Source organism: Lineus longissimus, chromosome 4 (genome assembly GCF_910592395.1).
Source record: "Lineus longissimus chromosome 4, tnLinLong1.2, whole genome shotgun sequence".
Taxonomy (NCBI): Eukaryota; Metazoa; Nemertea; class Pilidiophora; order Heteronemertea; family Lineidae; genus Lineus; species Lineus longissimus.
In genome coordinates, this window is record NC_088311.1 from 20,053,483 (window position 1) to 20,073,801 (window position 20,319).

The 20,319-nt window shown below is 42.6% G+C and overlaps 1 protein-coding gene across 24 annotated transcripts in view; it reads right to left on the reverse strand.

Annotated features, from left to right (window-relative positions):
- The window catches only part of LOC135486577 (multiple PDZ domain protein-like), a 242,447-nt gene that overhangs the window by 40,173 nt on the left and 181,955 nt on the right, over nt 1-20,319 (reverse strand). For 23 of the 24 annotated variants that reach the window (XM_064769472.1, XM_064769471.1, XM_064769464.1 and 20 more), the window contains 4 exons: nt 13,176-13,612; nt 3,709-3,836; nt 2,428-2,538; nt 291-395 (listed from right to left, as the gene is read on the reverse strand). In XM_064769472.1, coding sequence (XP_064625542.1) covers nt 291-395; nt 2,428-2,538; nt 3,709-3,836; nt 13,176-13,612 — 781 coding nt within the window. The remainder of the gene's footprint in view (nt 1-290; nt 396-2,427; nt 2,539-3,708; nt 3,837-13,175; nt 13,613-20,319) is intronic. The other variant, XM_064769469.1, reaches the window with a different exon arrangement.

Below are 20,319 nucleotides of genomic sequence, written 5' to 3' on the forward strand. Positions count from 1 at the left end.
TGCCCAGTAGATTCAGGCAAAAAGATTAATAAGACAGTTCCTAAAACACTAAATTCCACACCCAAGATGTGTCAGGAAGACACAACCTGAGCCTGTTCTCTGAAATGATGCGCAGGTATGTTGTGCAGGCAAGTGGTGTTACTTGAGGTCTGAATGAACAGTGAACATAAGGGAAAGTAAAAGACAATGTTAAAGGAAGATGAGGATAATTGCAATGGCTTTAGATCAAGTTAACTGGACATTAAAGGACAACACAGAGAATGGAGGGAGACACAGTGCCACCTACTCACCGTTAATTTTGGAGGGGACGATTTCGGTAAAGGTGGCGGTTCCTCGCCGTGATCTTCCGACACATTAGTGGCAAGTTTAGTGTTAGGGAGATCCTCGTCTCTCGGCTTGGGGAAGAAGGACGGGCAGACGTTAAGCAAAGGTGGGAAGAGTTAGGTCTCCAAGAGAGGGCGCGCCACTAGTGTGCACACTGACAACTGGTCGATTACTGCATCGCTAGATTGGTTCAACTCTCACGTCAGATGGATTATAAGAGCAGATGGAATTCCAAAGAACAAAATAACCTTTGAGCTGATCATGTTAATTCTTTTTACACAATCTCTGTCATTGACATTTCACCCTTCATCAAACATGATATGTTAATGTCACGTTTTGTGATGATACTTTCATCTACACTTATGCAGATTAAAGGCCAGTTTCCCCAACAACTGTGTGGTAAACCATGCAGCTTTTATATGGGCAGTTCTTAGACAGCAATGCTGCAAAATTGCAGTGGTAAACCGCTGTACTGGTGAAATTTGACTTTTAAATGCTGCATGATGATGTGCATCCTGACTCTCATGCGTTTGCGTCACCACTATCAGAATCCACGAGTGAGTGACTTAGCGATCTCAAGATGCTGTGAGGAGAGTTTCTCTTTGATCAGTACTACACAATGCACACAAAACTGACATATAGACACTTGCGAGTTAATTTGTTTAAAATAGCCTTGATGGAAGACTGACTCGCTGACATGGCTAACATTACTTCATCAGGAGTCCCAGATTTTCCAAATGATTCTCGTTGCATTTATACAGGGCAGCATAGCACACTAGTGGAGACATCTGATGGAGATTGGAAGAGTTATGTTACACGAGCTGAAGAAGACTGCATGGAATATTTCAACAAATGTTTAAAAAAGATCTTAACTGTTTGGCAATATAATACAGGAGGCATTCATTTAGGTTTTTTGAACAAGATGAAACCAGAAAACATCAATTTATGTAGCTCAACATTATGGGTTCTTCAGAAATATCACGCATTTTAGAGAAGTTATAATGTACAGTCCAAATCCCAAATGACATCCTGTAAATCGCGTCATTGGTGCATCAGAGGGGCGTCATTGATGCGATACCAAGGTATAGGTAAGTCATAAGTCACGCGTAGGCCTAGCGTGATATACGCAAAACATAGTGAGATAGAGCGTCTCTGGTGTGTGATTTGCGCACAACTCAGCACGTAACTCGGGCATATGTCACGCGTCACTGACGCGAAGCAGGACGGATGTCAATTGTGATTTGGACTGTAGGCTACCTGGCATGTGTAGGACATGCACAGTGGACAGTGCCCATGAATCTGAAATTGCAAAGTTGCCAAAAATGCCATTGAAGTGAAGTTATTTGAAACGTTTCAACTGTGTTTCAATAATATAGCTTTCAGGTAATGATTTTTGAAAGGAAGTTAGGGTTTTTAAATTCTTTACTGACTTAAGTCTCCATAAAGACCTGCTGAGGAAAAAACTACTGATAACTCACGTTTCAAAATAGAAAATAGAAAAGATAGTAGTTCACTAATTGATCACAAGGGAACAATTTTACACACGTTTTTACCATTGTCCACTGTTAAAAGTTAAAAGTGACAAAGAAATCATTTCGCATTTAATCAGTATGCAAACTAAATGAGACCCACTTCCTAAGACAGTGAATTATTTCAACATGCAACCAGTTTGAGTTTTATAAACAAAGCTAGAAACCTTGTAAGTTAGTTAAAGACAGAATATAGGCTGATGCAAGGTAAGATTGAAGGCATATATGCCTATATTCCCCCTTTAATATCTAAAAGCAGGTTAAAATGTCACTCAATTTTATAAACCAAGCTGTCATTAACACTTTGCCTGCCAATGTAGTTTTTGTTTTCATCCCCACTTTCTGCCAAGAAACGTTTTGCTCTGGAAAAAGTTTGGCAGAACACTGATGGGAATTTGCAGACATTCCAGAACGAGTTTGGCAGGCAAAGAGTTAATAGAACTGAGACTTCCTATGGCAGGCAATATCCAGGTTAAAATTATTAAGTGATAGTGCATTATGTGGCAATCATGATATACAGCTCAAAGGCAGATGTAAAATGGCTTTTCATCGGCCTATCTCTTCTGAGACTTACCACAGTTGGATCGAGCAGACTCTGCACCTTAAACGTGACAGGGGTCTTAGCTTTCCGTATCACCTCCACCGCTCTGTCATGCGTTGCATCTTTTAGGTCAACATTGTCGACCTGGAAGACAAGACGTCACATAATCATTTTTTAGCAGGTTATAAATGCCACAGCGGTAGAGAGAGTTTAGCTTGCCAGTTTCATGCTATCCTGATTAATCAGAATGTACACATTTCCGACAAACATCAATGTTTCTTGTCGCCTGTGCCTGGGATAACCACTGCAAATGAGCAATTTTTCTTGCATGCAATCACAATCGCAGGCTACAGCAATTTAAATCGCTCATTTCTGGGGCACTTCACCAAATGTGTTTATGGAAGAAATAAGAGCCAACAACGAACACTTCATACCCCGCATCAGTGACACACAATACCGTTCCCATTATTACCAACCAAATGCTTTCAAAAGCTTAAATTGGCAACTTTCAAATCAATGGCGAAACCATTATTGAGTGAAAGTGACATTCAAAGACAGATTTTCTTCCACCAGGCCAATTTTTCTGGTTCACAGGATTCTGTTGCCAATATCGATCAGAGTGTTTGGTTCAATAGATCGACCAATAGGCAGTTTGAGGGATATTTCTTTGAAGCTTCTTAAAATCGATATAAATTTAGATACAGAGCAGTGAAAGACTTGTTGGCCAGAATTCTTATTCCTGATCACAATGTGTTGCATTTGGATGTTGATAATTAGAATTTTTAGTTGATGAGTTGGACTATTTCAACTCTCTCTCTCCCATTCCCAAACTTCATAGCACATTTTTTAAACAAAAATCTATAACAACGTCATGCAGTTTTCTGAATTATCCTTTCTTCATCTCAACTATCCTTTACACCAGAGGCCATCTCAACTATCCTTTACACCAGTGGCCACCTCAATTATCCTTTATACCAGAGGCCATCTCAAATATCCTTCACACCAGAGGCCATCTCAACTATCCTTTACACCAGCGGCCATCTGAATTATCCTTTATACCAGAGGCCATCTCAAATATCCTTCACACCAGTGGCCATCTCAGCTATCCTTTACACCAGAGACCATCTCAAATATCCTTCACACCAGTGGCCATCTCAGCTATCCTTTACACCAGAGGCCATCTCAGCTATCCTTTACACCAGAGGCCATCTCAGCTATCCTTTACACCAGAGGCCATCTCAAATATCCTTCACACCAGTGGCCATCTTAATGATCCTTTACACCACTGTTCATCTTACCAACGTGAGAACTTACCGCTAAAATTCGGTCACCCGTTTTGAGAGTCCCGTTTCTTCCAGCTGGTGTATTCGGCACAACATGTTTGATAAAAATCCCTGATATTGCAGTCTCTGTGGCGTTATTATAGATGTCCACCTTCCCACCTGGAATAGGAGAAGGGAATAAAGTACCCTGAATCCAAAATTTTGTGTTAGATTTTTTTTTAATGTTAAATTGGTAGAAGGGCAGTTTTTGTTTCAAAATCGGGGCTTGATGTGCGGTATTTCCCAGCTTTGGGCCTCGCAACAAAAGGGAAATCACACGTGTTTTGAGTTCACAAAACGGTACTACTTTTATTTTACCAGCTCACCAAACTGGTGTCACAACGTATTGCCAGAGGGCAGCACCAACACGTGCTGTTCTGGCGTCCCAGATATGATACACCATTCCCTTCGGATGAGCGTATGATAGCTCCTGCCATACGCTTAAACCAAAACAACAATAAACATGTTTTCAAACAAAACCAAATAATTAAGTACTATTCGTACCCACGACCATGATTCTCCAAGTCTACACTCACGTCACATGCCCCAGGACCAATTGACTAGCTCGGCCATGCACATGGTACACAAAAACTGTAGCACTATGGTTAACCAAAGTGAAAATAAATAAATAATGTAATGGTGTAGAAGTGCCTGAAGAAGCCACCCAAAAGGTCCCTAGCACATAAAGTGTGATAGAAAATACAAATGTAAACAAAGTGAACAATAGTGCTTCAGTCAGTGGCAAAGGGGCTCCAAATAACCATTTAGGCAAAAGCAACTATCAAAAGGCATCTCAATGCACATAATCCAATACACATTAAGGTCCCAGTTGCTTATGCTGATAGTGCGTGAAAGTTGCCAGGTTAATAAGTTGAACACTCCACAGCTGTAGCTTAACATGTGATGAAACAACACGTCCACATTTCCGTGCAGACAAAACCTCAAAGCACACCGACAGTTTCTAGTCGCACCCACTTGCTCATTCATATACGAAAACACACACAAGTACATGTATATCATAATGAATACCACAACAAAACTCCTAATCAAATAAAAAGCACGTCAAAAACACTTTGGTACGCAGTACCACAAGCAGTGAATACGTATACAATATTGATACATGTACACAATGTTCAAACCACCAGTACAAAATTCCGATTTACTAGTAAACACATTTGGTATCAAAAGTTCAGTGTCCGCTGTATCATGGCGTTAACCAGCAAAGCAATCCAGCCAACCCATGTACAGTATAAGAAACAACATTGTTCATAATAACTAGTAGCTAAACGGGTAGTCCTCACCACACAAGAAACAGAAATATCTCTAGTAAGATGTCGCACTGTGACATGAAAAAACACTGAGCACCCATTAATATTGAAGTGGAAACCATTCATCGTGTTACCCTGATTGTACCAATAGAGATCTAACATCCCTGAGCTATTGACATTAAGGCACAATATACAACTGGATTTGAGCAGGCACCAAAAGACGCACAAATTCAAGAAATGGCCAGCACGCTGAGTCTCTACCTATAAAATACACCACTGTGTTTTACCAACTCGCGTTTTGCGACTCCAAAGCCACTATAAAATTGAGCACCCATAGATGCATAGAATTATTACGCATCGGCTGAGAAGTAAAAACTGACCTGTTTAAAACGATAAAATACACTCGTGATACAAAACGGGGTGACCAGGGTCCTAGTCACACCCTCAGGCACACCAGAATCGCACATCGCATTTATACAAGAAGATTCGCACTAACAGACAGTTTCACAACAACATAAGCGTCACGTCTCGCCTGTCGACATCCTTACCGTGCCCAAGTAGGTCCCCACTTGTAGGATAATCCAGTTTCCAACTTCACTCACTTCGGTGACCAGTTCTCCTCTGTAACTCCATGGGCAGGGCGCAACTTATCAAGATGGGTACGGTAGAAATGCCCATCAGAGTCTAATTGAAGTGTTACGGTGAAATCATCACCTATATCCTTTACCCTATATGGTCCTTTCCAGGCTAGATGCTTGTCACCCTTGAACGATTTTCTGGGATTAAAGTACCAGACAAACTGTCCTGGTTTCAAGGCTTGATATTTTAACGTTGATGGTTCATATTGTTTTTTCTGTATCCGCTGAGCTAATCGAAGCTGGTCACGAGCAATGCTATATGCTTTATGAAATCTATCCTCCAGGTTCCTGATGTAGGTAGGAACAGATTCCCGAGATTCCGATGGTTTGGAATATAAGAGATCAAGAGGAGTCTTCATCTCACGGGCAGTCAACATAAAATGTGGCGTTTCCCCAGTGCTACTGTGGACCGAGGACCTATATGCCATCAAGAACATTGGTAGCATCACATCCCAGTTGCCAACAGATTCCTTGTGATCGTATACATATGTTTTCATCATAGACTTCAAGATCTTGTTAAAATTCTCGACAAGGCCATTGCTTTTTGGATTATATGGGGTGGTCAAACTCCTATCAATCCCCAATTTCTTGAGTAGTGAGTCATACAGCTGGGACACAAACTGTGGGCCTCTGTCGCTGTGCAAAATATACATGCAACCGAACCGTGAAATGAGTTCGCTAACAATGGCATTACATACTTCTGTTGTCTCCAATGTCCTGAGAGGGGCAGCCTCCACCCATTTTGTAAAAGTATCCTCCATGGTTAAGACGTACTGGAAGCCTCTAGCACGCGTCACAATGTGAAACATACCTGGCAACATCTCTTCTCCAGCCAACCCAATAAAATTTAGCCTTTACACGCTCCGCAGTTTTCAAAGTTCCTAAGTGTCCGGAACAAGGATCAGAATGTAGTTTCGCCATAATAGACTGCTTTAGTGTGCGCGGCACGACAAGCTGAATTCTCATTGGTCTATCTGGGATGTCCAATTTGCGACATAAGATTCCATTATCCACAAACAAGTGCCTCCAGTGTTGCCTAAGGGTTTTAACACTGAGGCTCTCGCCTGAGATACATCTATAATTTGGATAATCTGATCCACTCAACTTGAGCTGAAGGATTGGAGCTATATCAGGGTCGGATATTTGTAGATTGTGCATTCCTGACAGTGGAACCAGGTGATCGACCTCTGGGACCAGGTTGGGGTCAGACGGGTCAGCAGGTCTGTGTTGTTTCACCATGGCTTCAAGGGCCTGAGCTCGGGTAGTTACAGCACAGCTCATCATAAGCCTATCGACCTCTTCCTCCACTGACTCATCTGTATGTAGCGTATGTTCACATGGTGGAACATCTACAGATTCTTTGATACGGAATCTTCTTGGTTTGCCCCTGGACATGCTTGTATCTATCCCTGGGTCTATCTCATCGGTCCGTCCACATTGTTGACAGAAAAGTCTACTCATTGCATCAGCATTTGCATGGTGACGTCCGGGTCTGTGTATCACATCAAACGTAAACTGTGACATAAATAACTGCCATCGTTGTATCTGTTCCTGAGCATCTGTTAGGGTTAACATATGGCTTACCGCAGCATTATCTGTCCTGATCAAAAACCGTTGACCATATAAGTATGGTTTGAAGTGCTGTACAGCCTTGATTACCCCTAAAAATTCCCGCTTGGTGATACAGTAACGTCTCTCGGAATCAGAAAGCAGATGTGAGAAATATCCTAAAACAGCCTCTTTACCATCTTGAACTTGACTAAGAACTCCGCCAACTCCCGTGTTGGAGGCATCCGTGTCGAGGATGAAATTACCCTTGGTGACATCCGGGTAGGACAGGAGAGGTGCACTAGTGAGTGCTGCTTTTAGTCGCTTGAACGAGTTTTCATGATCCAGTGTCCAAATAAGTGGACTGTCCTTCTTCAAAATGTTGTATAAAGGCGCCGCAATGTCTCTCATGTTTCTTATGAATTTACGATAGTAACCTACCAGTCCCAGAAAACGCTTTACTTCCGTTCTTAGTTTATTCCGAGGTACAGAAGCTAACGAGGGCCACGACTGAACAGCTGTTATCTTGTTGGTCAGTGGCTCAATCCCTTGTGGAGAGAGTTGATGTCCGAGATACTCGAGACTAGTTTGAAAAAGGAGGCACTTTCCAGGCTTCATTTTAAGCTTAGCTTTATGGAGACGCTCTAATACGCACTCTAAGTTATGCATAGTCTCTTGGAACGTTTTTCCATACACTAAGATGTCATCCAGGTAGAGGATGCATTTCTCCCATTGTAAACCCCTGAGCACACACTCCATGAGGCGCTCAAATGTACGTGGAGCATTACATAAGCCAAATGGTAGAACTTTAAATTGAAATAACCCCTCCTTGGTTAGAAAAGCTGTTTTTTCGCGGTCCTGTTTCGATTTTAGTGGCACTTGCCAATATCCCGCCTGGAGGTCTAAAGAGCAGAAGTAGTTACTGCCGTGGAGTGAGTCAATGCACTCGTCAAATCTTGGGATCGGGTAACCATCCACTTTTGTTACAGAGTTGAGCTTGCGAAAGTCAACACAGAATCTACTCGTCCCGTCCTTCTTCCTTACAATAACAGGGGCACTCGCCCATGGGCCATTGGCTTCCTCCATAACATCTCTCTGTAAGCCGTCCTGAACCGCAGCTCGGATTTCTCTTTCCTTCTGGTAACCTTGCCTTCGGAGCGGCAGTCGAAAAGGCCGTGCATCCCCAGTATCTATCTCATGACTCACTATATCCGTAGATCCAATATCAGTTGGTGATGAAGAAAAAGTAGGGCCATACCTCAGAAGAAGTGACGCTAACTGGTGTTTTTGTTCCACATCCAAAGAAGCACTTGATTTCTTATACAGATCAATCAGATGTTCAGGCATATCCTCTTCTAGCTCCTCCAGAGTTCTCACGGAAAAACAATCCATGGAGCTCTGGGGAGTAGATTCTGATGAAGTCGTCTCAGATTCCATTCCCATATCATGTTCCAAATTTTCGGAATGTTGATCTGCCTCAGCCACTGCTGCCGGAAAAGCATAGCCAAGTAGCACTCCCTTTGGTAAGGTAATCGTTTCCGCCGTAGGATTGAAAAGTTGGATAGGTGTATGCCGCTGTTTCCTAGATTGTACAGTTACAGATTTGGCAGGCAAGATGTTATGCTCCTGCACAAAATATATGCTTGGTTCCACTACTACCTCCTGTTTTGCACGGAAAGGACTATTTAACTTTGCTGATAAGACAATCTCAGCACCCGGAGATAAAGTAACAGGCCTAAGAAGACAAACCGAATGAGGTAGTAAGTTGTGTTTGACGTCATTTATGGGATATTCCTTTCCATTAAAAACATAAGTGCCACTACCAAACTTCAGATCACAATTGAATCTTGACATGAAATCTGTGCCCCATATTCCGTCCATACAATCCATATCCACTACTGTCATGGCGAAAGTAAACTTCATATCGTGTATCCGAACTGGCATGGAAACCTTTCCCCGAATCCTCATAGTTGATTTACCATCTGCCATAGTTACAGCCTCATCGCAACCTGTAAGTGGTGGTCTGTATTTCCGGGGTATCTTGAAATAGGCCCGCGACGAAAGGAAAGTCGACACTGAGCCAGTGTCCAACAAAAAACAAGTAGGTAGGCCATTCAGATATGTAGTCAAATATGCTCTATAAAGATTGGAACCAAAAGAAGCAACATTTCGAGTTGGACGGCCATGCCCTGGTGCTTCCGGATCAGGGACATGGCCTACTGGTTTGACGACGTAGTCACATCTGTTCCTGAAGGCTGACCAACATCTCTAGCAGCTCTGATCTGTGCATCCATGTGGCGCTTTACATACGGGCATTCCCGCCACAGATGATCTGCAGAGTTGCAGATATTGCATCGTCGCTCATCTGAAGAAAACCGGCGATCATTCTGGTTGTATCGGCCTCTGCCAGCCCCACGACCACGTCCGCGACCACGAGACGGGAAATTGTCTCCATTTCGAGATGGATACGACGCCTTCGGTCCATTGTTGTTAGCGTCTGGGCCCAAAGCCGCAACAACCGGAGTGTCAGCTGGAACAGAAGACACCGACTGATTGGTAGAGAGTAAGTGACTCTCATAAGACTTTGCATGGTCCAAAATTTCAGCGAGGGGTCTGTCTTTGTAGGCATATAGCTTATCACCTAAGGGGGTGTCGCGCAGAGCCAGGTAGAATTCCAAACCAAGATCTGGTTTAAGGGTGCCGTATGCACGCTTGGAATAAAGACTTAGCCTAAAAGAGAGGTCGTCCAGAGTCTCCCCTTCCTCTCTCCTCGTATCGCGAAGTTTTGTCATCCACAGGGAACGTTCCCCGACATAATGCTTCTCAAGAGCCTTGACAAGGGAGTCAAATGTCACCTGTATGCCTTGTAAGTCCATGTTGGCTAGAACCTTGGCAGCCTTGCCTTCAAGTTTCTCACGGAGGCCGGTCAATTTTTCCTCCTTGGTCCAAGCCACGGTAATAGCATTAAAATTGGCAATGTAGGCCTCAAAATCAGTTTTCGTGTCATCAAAAGCAGGAATTTTTGGGCGTCGCCTTTTAACAAACGATTCATCCTTGCCGCCAAAAGAACAATTAGAATAATTATTTACCACAGGTGGTGGGGCAGTGGTGTCCACAGCATCATAGAAGTTATCTAATACTGGCATTGTAGTAGATGGGCGAGTGGGAGTCATTGCGACTGGGTGGGGTTGAAGTGATGGCGATGCAGTTAACTCATCCTGTCGAGGTACGGCCTGAGGTAACTGTCGAAAATGCTCTTTACTCTGATGTACATCAGCAAAGGTAACATGTGATGCTGTCTGTGGAGTAGGTACCGTCGCTACGGAAACAGGGTTGTCTGCAGAGTGTGACTGAAAAACTGGTGGCAATTGTGCATAGCCGGTATACATGTTACCAGCTGCTGCGTCGCTCCGAGGTGTTGACGTTCGCTGGTAAGGTGCAGCTGCATAGGTCTCCTCCATGGGTACCTGTTCATAGGATGTCCTGTTCCCTATTGCTGCTATACTCACTGAAAGGGCCGAAAAAACATCTACCAGTTTCTTCCTTATAGTTCCCAACAGCCCTAAAGCAGGTGGAGCAATCATCCTAGGTCCATCCTCACCATTGAGATCCCGCTGTCGCTGTATCACAGGAACCACGCCAGGAAGCTGTCGATGTCGTAGTCGCATACCCTCCTGCATAGCCGGTACATCCTCCTGCACATCCTCGTACACCTCTACATCCTCGCCATCTTGATCTGCCATGGTTGTGCTATATTATCAGACCCAAGTCTGCAACACACACAGTCTAATGATAAACAAAATAAGAGCCTACCTGTGCAACTGTAACAGATGTCGGCAGGCAGACATGCAGCCCAGTCATTTACCAGTATCACAACCTTACATTCATAATACTCTTACCACCATCCACAATACACCGTACACACAACCATGATCATTCCCTGAAGAAGAAAATATAGCTGGTTGTACCGTAATATGACAATGCAAAAATATTATCGAGCTGTGTAAAAATTTAGTTCTTACTTAAGTGGTTCATTCCAATGTCACTTTCTAAACAAAAATAATAAGAATACTTTCATGAATTTCTACAAATTTACAACGGATGCAGAAAATGTTCAAAATGACTTCAAATATTATCAATCAAACCAAACCAGTCCACAATGATGAAATATCAGTATCGATGCAGCTCCATCAGTCATTAGTTGTGCTGTAGTCGTCTCACTCGCCTCATCCCGAGAAGCACAGCTTGCCGCATGCTGAAGTTATACAGGGATAGTCCCTCCTGAGACGTGAAATGAATGGCATCACCCGACAGCCGGTCCTGTAGATTAACCAACACCGAGCGATCGTGTTTAAACGGAATGATACGACGATTGTCAGCGAGGGCTGACCGGACTGCAAAATTGAAGCGTTCCCTCCTCTGAGAAAAATCTGGTGCAACGTGAAGACCACGTCGAGATTGCCGTCTATCCACTACCAAACACAAGACCACTGCTGATACACGATACACATCGACCAATTCCTGAGCAAATTCCACTAGTTGCCTGGCCAGATATTCAGGTGAAAAATTGTGGGCGTCTACCAAATCGTTAGTACCCAGTTCAATAACAACAAGGTCCGGAGGTTTGGCCACTATAAATGTACGAATAAATGCACGCCCTTCAGAGTCGATCTTTAAACCACCACGGCCACAAATTTGAACATACTCTCGGGGAACTCCAAGATAAGGACCAAAGTTAAAAGAAGTGCCTACCCACCGAGGCAAACCATGAAAGTTAATCATATATTCCTTGTAGCGGCGAACAAACGAATGTCCTACTACGAGCACATGCATGGTAGACACAGCGTCATGTTATCGCAATCACTGTACATTACACATAGCCAGAGCATGTATGTGTATCGTATAACATACTACATAGGACGCTGCGTGAGGACATCCATTTCAAAGACAAAGTTCCAGCCACCTAGAAAATGTAGGGGCCTATAAATATCGAAATCGTTCAGGTGAAATTCATTATTATCATCATCCAGGTCGAGTTTAAGCCGAGGGTCGCCAGATATGATACACTTGACATACTATTCGTAGGTGACAGTGTCGGTTTATAAGCAAAGATTAATGCAGCAGGGAGAGTTCCACTAAAAGGGGGCTTTTGATTGCCCGTACGGGCCTACTACATTGACCGCAATTGGCACCCTACCCAGGACCCAGATCTGCATACCTCCTGAACCCAGATTGAATGAGTATTTTCCCCTCCATGCTAGAAATACGTTTTAATAACCCACCTGGACAAAGTGACTAGAAAGATTCACAATTTACATCCATCACACACAAAAAACAGACCCACAATCTCATTACATTGGCAGTCTACGACAAAAAAGGAAATGATTTCGGCCAAACACATTACCCTAGCAGATGTAGCGATGGCCTTTTGGTGACACGAGATGAATAGGCTAGTTTCATGTAGCATAATCAACGACAGGAAATGCTCCACTGCTACTGTCACTTAAGGACAACAGTTCTGCCAAGGGGTGGATTGACAAGGAATACTTTTTTTACAAGTTTGCGGCATTTGGTAGACTACTTTATTGCTGTATTGTGTTCAACCAAAACTTATTTCCCCCGACACTATAGGATGATTTTAGATCTCAAATAATCAAGAGGTAAGATGCGGGGCGGGCTACATAACAATGAGGGACTTATTTGACAAAATGTGACAGTAATAGTTGTGATCCAATACCAATCTGATATCGATCCCGAGGGGCAAGTGTTTAATGTGTCCGCCTCGTGAACAGAATGCTGAAGGCTCGAGGCCTGCTGCTAGCTTGTTCTTATATGCACAGTTGGTTATAGCTCCCAGCTAGTTGCATAAATGGTACAAACTGGCTTCTCACCAGGCGCCTGGTATTAGAGATATGAGATTTGAGGTTACGAGTGTCTCATGCATAAAGGGGAGACTCTATAATGAGCAAACTTTATGATACAGAACGTTGCGTCACCAATCTTACCAACGATGCTAATTCCAAGTGTCTTCCCCTCCTCCCTCTCCAACTCCACAACTCGAGGAGGACCCCAGCTCTCGGCACGTATGGCGGGTGACCCATCCGCCGCTAATGATTTCTGCCGCGGCACAACACCTTTATCCAGCAGTTTATTCATATCCTCTTTTTCTAAGTCCGGATCAGAGTGAAGATCCAAACCATTTTGAGCGTTATTCACAAGTTCCGTATCAGTTTTATCCGTTTTTGAATCGACGGATTGGGAAAAATTTGTGAGTTCATCTGTACTCGACTCAGTAGTCCGTTCATCAGCACACAAATTTACCACCACGGCATTTTTTAGTTCTTTCTCCGGCACTGCTGGCGCCACTATCTCCAGCTCCAACGACTTCTCTGAAGATTTTGAGGTTTGCCGATGAATCTGACTTGGATGGATCAACTTTGAACTGGAAGAAAAGAAAATAGAAAATAAGTAACAATCGAGAAATTTCTAGATTGTCGATTTTTTTCTTCTTTAAATTTGTCCACTTGTTCTTTCATACAACTGAAAAGAAGAAAAGAAGAGGAGCTACAGGATAATAAGTGATGAATGCACTTGCACAGAAAGTTGGAACAAGAGTTGTACAAGAGCATTTACAGACACTTGCTCCTTCAGGAAGCCTTAGAGGTTGGATGTCCGTTTCGGAGCATGAAGTTATTTGAGTATTGTTTTATCCACAGTGGAAACTCAACTGGTGCGGTAGATATACCCTAGAGGTACATAAACCGTGATGGTTCACAAATTGTGGAGATAGATAAACCGTGGAGGGTAGACCAACCGCGGAGATGGATAAACCATGGAGGCCAAAACCGTAAAGAGATTTTGGCCCAGCTACTAAGTAGCTCGCTTATTCAGTTGGAGAGATTATGAAGTCAGCGTGTGTGTTTGTATAGCACCCGCAAAACTTGCTGGTTTGCAGTAATCGTATTGCAAGACAGCATCGGTGGATGAACTGACCACTGACTTGAAGGATAACTGGAGGTTTAACTGCGACAATACCATGCAGAATTCTGCAAATTACATTGGTATACCCGCAGACTGAATAAAAGACATCCATCGGGAATTCATCCTCCCCTTGATTCAGTTTATTAACCAAAGCAAGCTAGCCTTTATTTATTCTTAACGGAAAGCATCGATTATGTGTGGTCATGAACCTTGGTTTGCATAGCCTAATACTGTGGTCAGCCGAGGACACACTCCAAGCTCGATGAATCTGCTTGACGAATTATCCTCCCGCTCAACCCTTTGTATTGCTCTATTGAGCCTTAGATTATTGTTTGTGGTCTGAGGGATGATAAGATAGAAGGCTGATAGTTGTAAGAAAATGTGTAAAACCATAAAAATCGGATCATGAAGCTGACACTATGTCACTCAGAGACTGGTCCTTTGGCTACAACACAACTTCATCACACAGAACACGATTACCAAGAGACTGATAACTGGGTTGTTCGGCTACAACACTATAGTCATCATGCACACCTATCACACAGCACAGGACCACACAGAGACTGATCACAGAGTTATCTTGGCTACAAAGCTACTTCAATGCACAGCACACAATCACAGTCTGATTTATACTGAGACCTTCACCTACAACACTACCTCATCGGACGTAACATGAACACTCAGAGACCGAAAACCGAGCCCTTTGGCAACAACACTAAATTCCTTGCACAGAACACGATCACTCAGAGATTATCAGCTACAACGCTACTGTACCCTAGCACATCCATCAAGCTGCACCCAATCACTAAGAGACTGATAAACATGCCATTTTCCTGTAACCCCCTGTCCTACTCTAATCACATTACTGAGCATCGAGGACACTCAAACAAAAACAGGGATGACAATAAAAATCCTATCAGGCGAATATGTTTTGCTTTTGACATCCTTAAGCTAATGGGGATAGTGAAGGTCGTCTCCATATAAGGCTCTTAGATAAGGCCAGCCCAAGTGATTCTTTGTTTTCTTTGTGGTCGAAGGATAGTTTGAACATACAATGAGGTGTACGACCATCAAATAGATTTCTCAAAGCATGGACAACTGGCATGAATTTTTTTCTGAACAGGAATCTTACACAGGTGACCCATTATTACTGTCACTGGAAGATTTAAGTACACCAGCAAAAATGTCTGCACCTGAGACCTGCTAAGAATGACACCATACACTATTCAGTATTCCAGCGATATCATCCCTCTCACCCCACAGCCATCCACTATTTCCCACTTGGCTGTGGGTTTTTTCCCTCAGCTCTCTAGTCAGAGAGCTCGCCTGGCAAGTGTGCTTCAAGGGCTTGAGCCTCTGCTAGTGAGGAGAAATTCACTTGTACTGGAACTAAATGCAGCATTGTTAGCTACATTGCTAACAATGATACCGATTTTTATTCAGTCCAAACAATAAGTTCAACACGTCGAAGAAAAAATTGCACCTCTTGACAGTGCTTGAGCGACATCGCCAACTTGAGAACTGCAAGAATAAGAAACTATATTTTTTTCATTTAGCCTTCTTCAGCAAACAATAGTCTCACGAAGATGAGACTTAGGGCACAATAAGCTACTAAGAGTGGAGGGCCTTCGTTGATAAGTCTCTAGAGCTGGAAAGTGAATGGGATATGCTGAGAGCTGTCACATAAGATTGTTGGGGCCTAATCGTAAACAAAACGATTTTTTCTAATCCAGGCAGTGGTATGACGGAGATTGTATCGATGATGTGATGATGGGGAGACTTTTTCATTGCACAATCTAACCAGTTTCAAAAGCTCAAAATCCTTCACCTTACAATGACCAGATCGGGAAGTCCAATTGGCTGTGGTCTCCAGGATCAGAAGCCCAATACACACAGCTAGAGAACTCGGTCTAGTATGATAAGGTATTCTTCATATGAGCATGAAGAATGACAATGTATAGTAAGATGGCAGAGACACCTATCAGTGATGCCATGTCATTCTGGCCCATATGGCTCTTTTCTTTAACATTCTCATGATACCCTACATCCAAGCCCTTCCCAAACCAGCTGTCCATCAACCAGCTGCCTCAGCATTTCGCTGTAAACCATGATTAGTCAAGCATGCAACTGATGGAGGCATCGGTGATTGAACACCACTTTGGTCTGACTCTGAATGGAAGCGGGGAGGATGGCCCGAGGCAAGGCTTTGAATGACCAACTATGACATCTTTATCAATCGCCTCGGGGTTGGCGTATCTAGTACACAATCATCCAGAGATGGGAATAGACAAGGACATGCATAAGATTACACCTTGCTTTGAATGAAAGATAGAAGGATGGCCTATGGCAAGGCTTTAGGATGACCAACTACATGTAGGATCACATCGTTGTCAATCATTGAGGTAGACATATCTATAAGATGATCCATGAATGGGAATGGCCGACATTACATACCATAGATCTTTGCCGATTAGCACAGTGCATAACAAGGCTGGATTTTACTCCATGACTCTCAGAGGTGGGATAGACTCAGAGAGATGGCTGCTGATTCCTCCATTCAAATCCACCTGTTTTCCCTTCCCACGCATCCAGAGATGTCAATACTTTCGCCAATGAAAGAGACTATTCATTTTGTGACAAATCCACTTTTTCCAATAGTGTTAGTTTGATAGAAATCTTTGACAATTCATGTTTGTGATCGAAAATCAATGGCAGAATTGTCAGGTGAGCATTCAAGGTCTAATCCTGCTGCGACATTTCCCAAAATAATCTATAATCAGTGAATAAAAACAAACATGAATAAAGTAAGCCTCTTCTTCTTCTTCTTCCTCTTCATTGCCAGTTCCGTTTAATCTGAGAATGAAGCCCTATTCTGCATGTTCTGCTGTGAATAGCCAGGAGAGTTGCTTCCTCTGTGAACCCCATGCCTATGACTCCATGAGATTTCACTGACCTGGGCTTCCTGGATTCAAACCCATGCCATATTGTGAGGCAGACCACCATTGGAGCTATGCAGCTCCACAGAAGGCTAATTCGTCCTGGAAACTTTTTAAAAAAAAGTTTTCCATCCCATGCGAGACAAAACAACATTTTTCACGAAAATAAGTGGATATCGAGGAGCCCATATCCACACCAACATGTCAAAGAGACAGCTTTTGTTGATTGATTATATTTTAGCCTTGAGAACTGATAAGGTGAAGCATCACTTTAAACATTGGAGGAATTTAAAAAACAAGACCATTATTGACTTAGAAAGTTCAGCTGACGAAAAAACAAAGAGACCTGTAGACTTTCCTAAGTGCTTTCTCTTGTAAGCTGATAAGGATTATATGAAATCATGATGGAAAAATGTCAAAGTCTACATTTTCATGAACGAGGCAAACAAGGGTCATCACTGATTTACTTAAGGTTAGCCTACACTTTACCATGACACTTCAGGCCAGCTTCGATAGCCCAAAATGTTTTACAGCCTATTTGCCTCTTGTTTCAGAGCTTATTAGCTAAACAGTACAATTGAGACAGCTTGAACAGATTTGTCACCAAAATGAGAAGACGTCCACGTACCCAAATCTACTAATATGCAAAACAATAGTTTTCAGGGAAGGTTCTTTTTTGTAAGTAATACTAGTAGAGGATTTGGAATAAGCTTATTCGAAACTTTATCAAAGGGATAGATTGGTATCATTATATCTTGAGAACCTTTCAGAAAAGACAAAGACTTGTCGAAATAAGAGGAAGACACTGAATGAGCTACTTGAAGTATCACGAAGGTATCGCTATTGCCTTAGTGGAGTCCTGTTGCATATAGCACCCTAATCCAAGGACACTTGAAAGTAATTTCAGTGGAGACTTCTTACAAACGTTTTAGAGACTGCAAGTTTGCACTATCGTAGCACTACCAGATGTCACGAACCAGAACAAATTCAATGTTGAACCACACCCTAGCATTGAGCTGAATTATGCAACACGTTATTGTCGAGGGAGCATTGGCTAATGGAAGTAGATTCATCATGGAAGATAGGATAACCCAAAAGGGAAATACAACACTGGCATGATTGAAAGTTTCGTTAGGTGCTGGGGGACTTGGATCATTTGAGCATCAAGATCACGATGTTACCGGTTCGGTTTTTGTTTCTGCATTTCATTATGTGGTAAACTTGCCCCTATCATTGCCAAGTTCGAGATAAGAGATCAAGGCGATCAATGCGATGAGCTGCAGTGATCAACGCCGCAGGCAAAATGGCCAGCTTCCAGAAATGAAAGGGCCCTTCTCTGAGTACAGGGCACTGGATTAGCATCTCTGCTTTTATCTGCATTGCTTTTCGTGTTTTATTCCTCTCAATGAGACTGAAGGCTGAGACCCTGTACCAGAGTTGCAATGTCAGGGAAGGCTTAAGCTCACATTTCGAGTTGTCCCAGAAAGTTGGGAGCAGATTATGTCGATCAGGCTCAATTTCCCTGAGCCAAAGAAGATGAAAGTTAGTAAATGATGAGATCACAGCTAGGGCTTAGTAACCTTTTAAAGGTTGATCCACAACATTAATGGGAACAAAAATACAAGATGGAGGGGCAAAGCCTAGATTCAGCAACTTTTAAGCGAATTCAGGTTAAGAAGATAGCACATTCTGCACAAATTACTACACAATCTGTAGAGTACTTTCAAACCAACTTATACTGGATTCAGAGAATTGTTGACTTCAATCTGTATTGACTGGAACTTGTGTGCATTAATGCATACATCCATATGAAAAATATACACATATTTTCAGCCAATTTATGGAGCGCATCCCAGCTTCTTTCATACCTTGACTGATTGACCAATTTCTAAGTGATGGGGTCCATCTGTTGGTATGATCCTATGTGATCAAGATGTCAGGCCAATGATACCCATATCTGATCTTGTCAACGTCAATGGTGTTCTTCTCTTATGGTCAAATGTAATTTCGCCAGGTTATAATCAAAATTGCTATTGCCATAGTAACGGATCGCTATGCTTGGAAACACCCATTGATGTCCATTAGTCCAGCGGGTTGCTGGGTTAAACTGACTTGTAGTCCTCTGAAGACACTCTAGCTCTCTCTTCTAAGACCCTTTCTGAATATTCATGTTAGGCTCCAAAATATACACATGGGTATTTAGTGCCATTCAACATGTTAAATTTGGACAGGCAATGGATTGGTGACACAGACTTTGCTTTTAATCAAGTGGTCTTACAAGTGGATCACTTAATTTTTGCTGCCAAAAATCTGACTTCATTCAACTTCATCTAATCCAATCTTGCACTGACATTGACCCAACATGTTGACTTCCTTGCAACCCAGTACCCTGGCTTCGGGGTTCATTTAAACACCTTTTAATCCAATTGGAGTGTAGGAATGTGTCATCTTCCATTCCCCAAGCCATCGATTAATCCAATTTCTTCACTTTTTCAAAACTGACTGAATCAGGTTTAAAATGATGTCGAGCTCTGACAGGCTGAATCAATGACAGCGTTGACAATCCTTCTTAGCTTAAAGCATACGTCATCATAGCCGTTATACTATATGTACTAGACACGAAAACAAGAGATTTTTGATCACAGTAGCATGCAATGAAAATCACTTGTTTGTGGTTGTCATCACTTGTACCTGCAACAATTGCCTGTCTTATCTGAAGTCAAGCAGTTTTATTTAAATTCTTGAATATGGGTAAAGCAAGCAAGTTCAACTTGTGGATAATGTCATTCATCTTCATTCATTCAAATAGCTCGCTCACCAACTATGCCCAAGAGTACAGTCAAATTTACCTAAAACAGTTTTTTCGCAAAAATGTCAATTTTGAAATTAAACGAAACCCACACATTTGGCCATCAGTGCAACTGCAGATTCATTCATGCCACTTTGTGAAGTCACGCATCCTTTATTACGCAGGACCATCAGGAGAGATCAGGTGTTTAACTCACCACTTGGGCAAATTCTTTGAGAATGTATAAATGTAGGGTTACTGACAAAGTCCTGGACGATTGCATCTAGCAGCAGGAAGGATGGGGAGTCATCAGAAAATGGGCAAAATTTTCTACCATGTCTATAGACATTTCAAGTGATACCCTTTTTGCATCAACTCTCCAAAGTACCAGGTTTGTGTGGGTAATGGACTAAAAACCAATCCTTTTTGTCAAAATATTGGAAC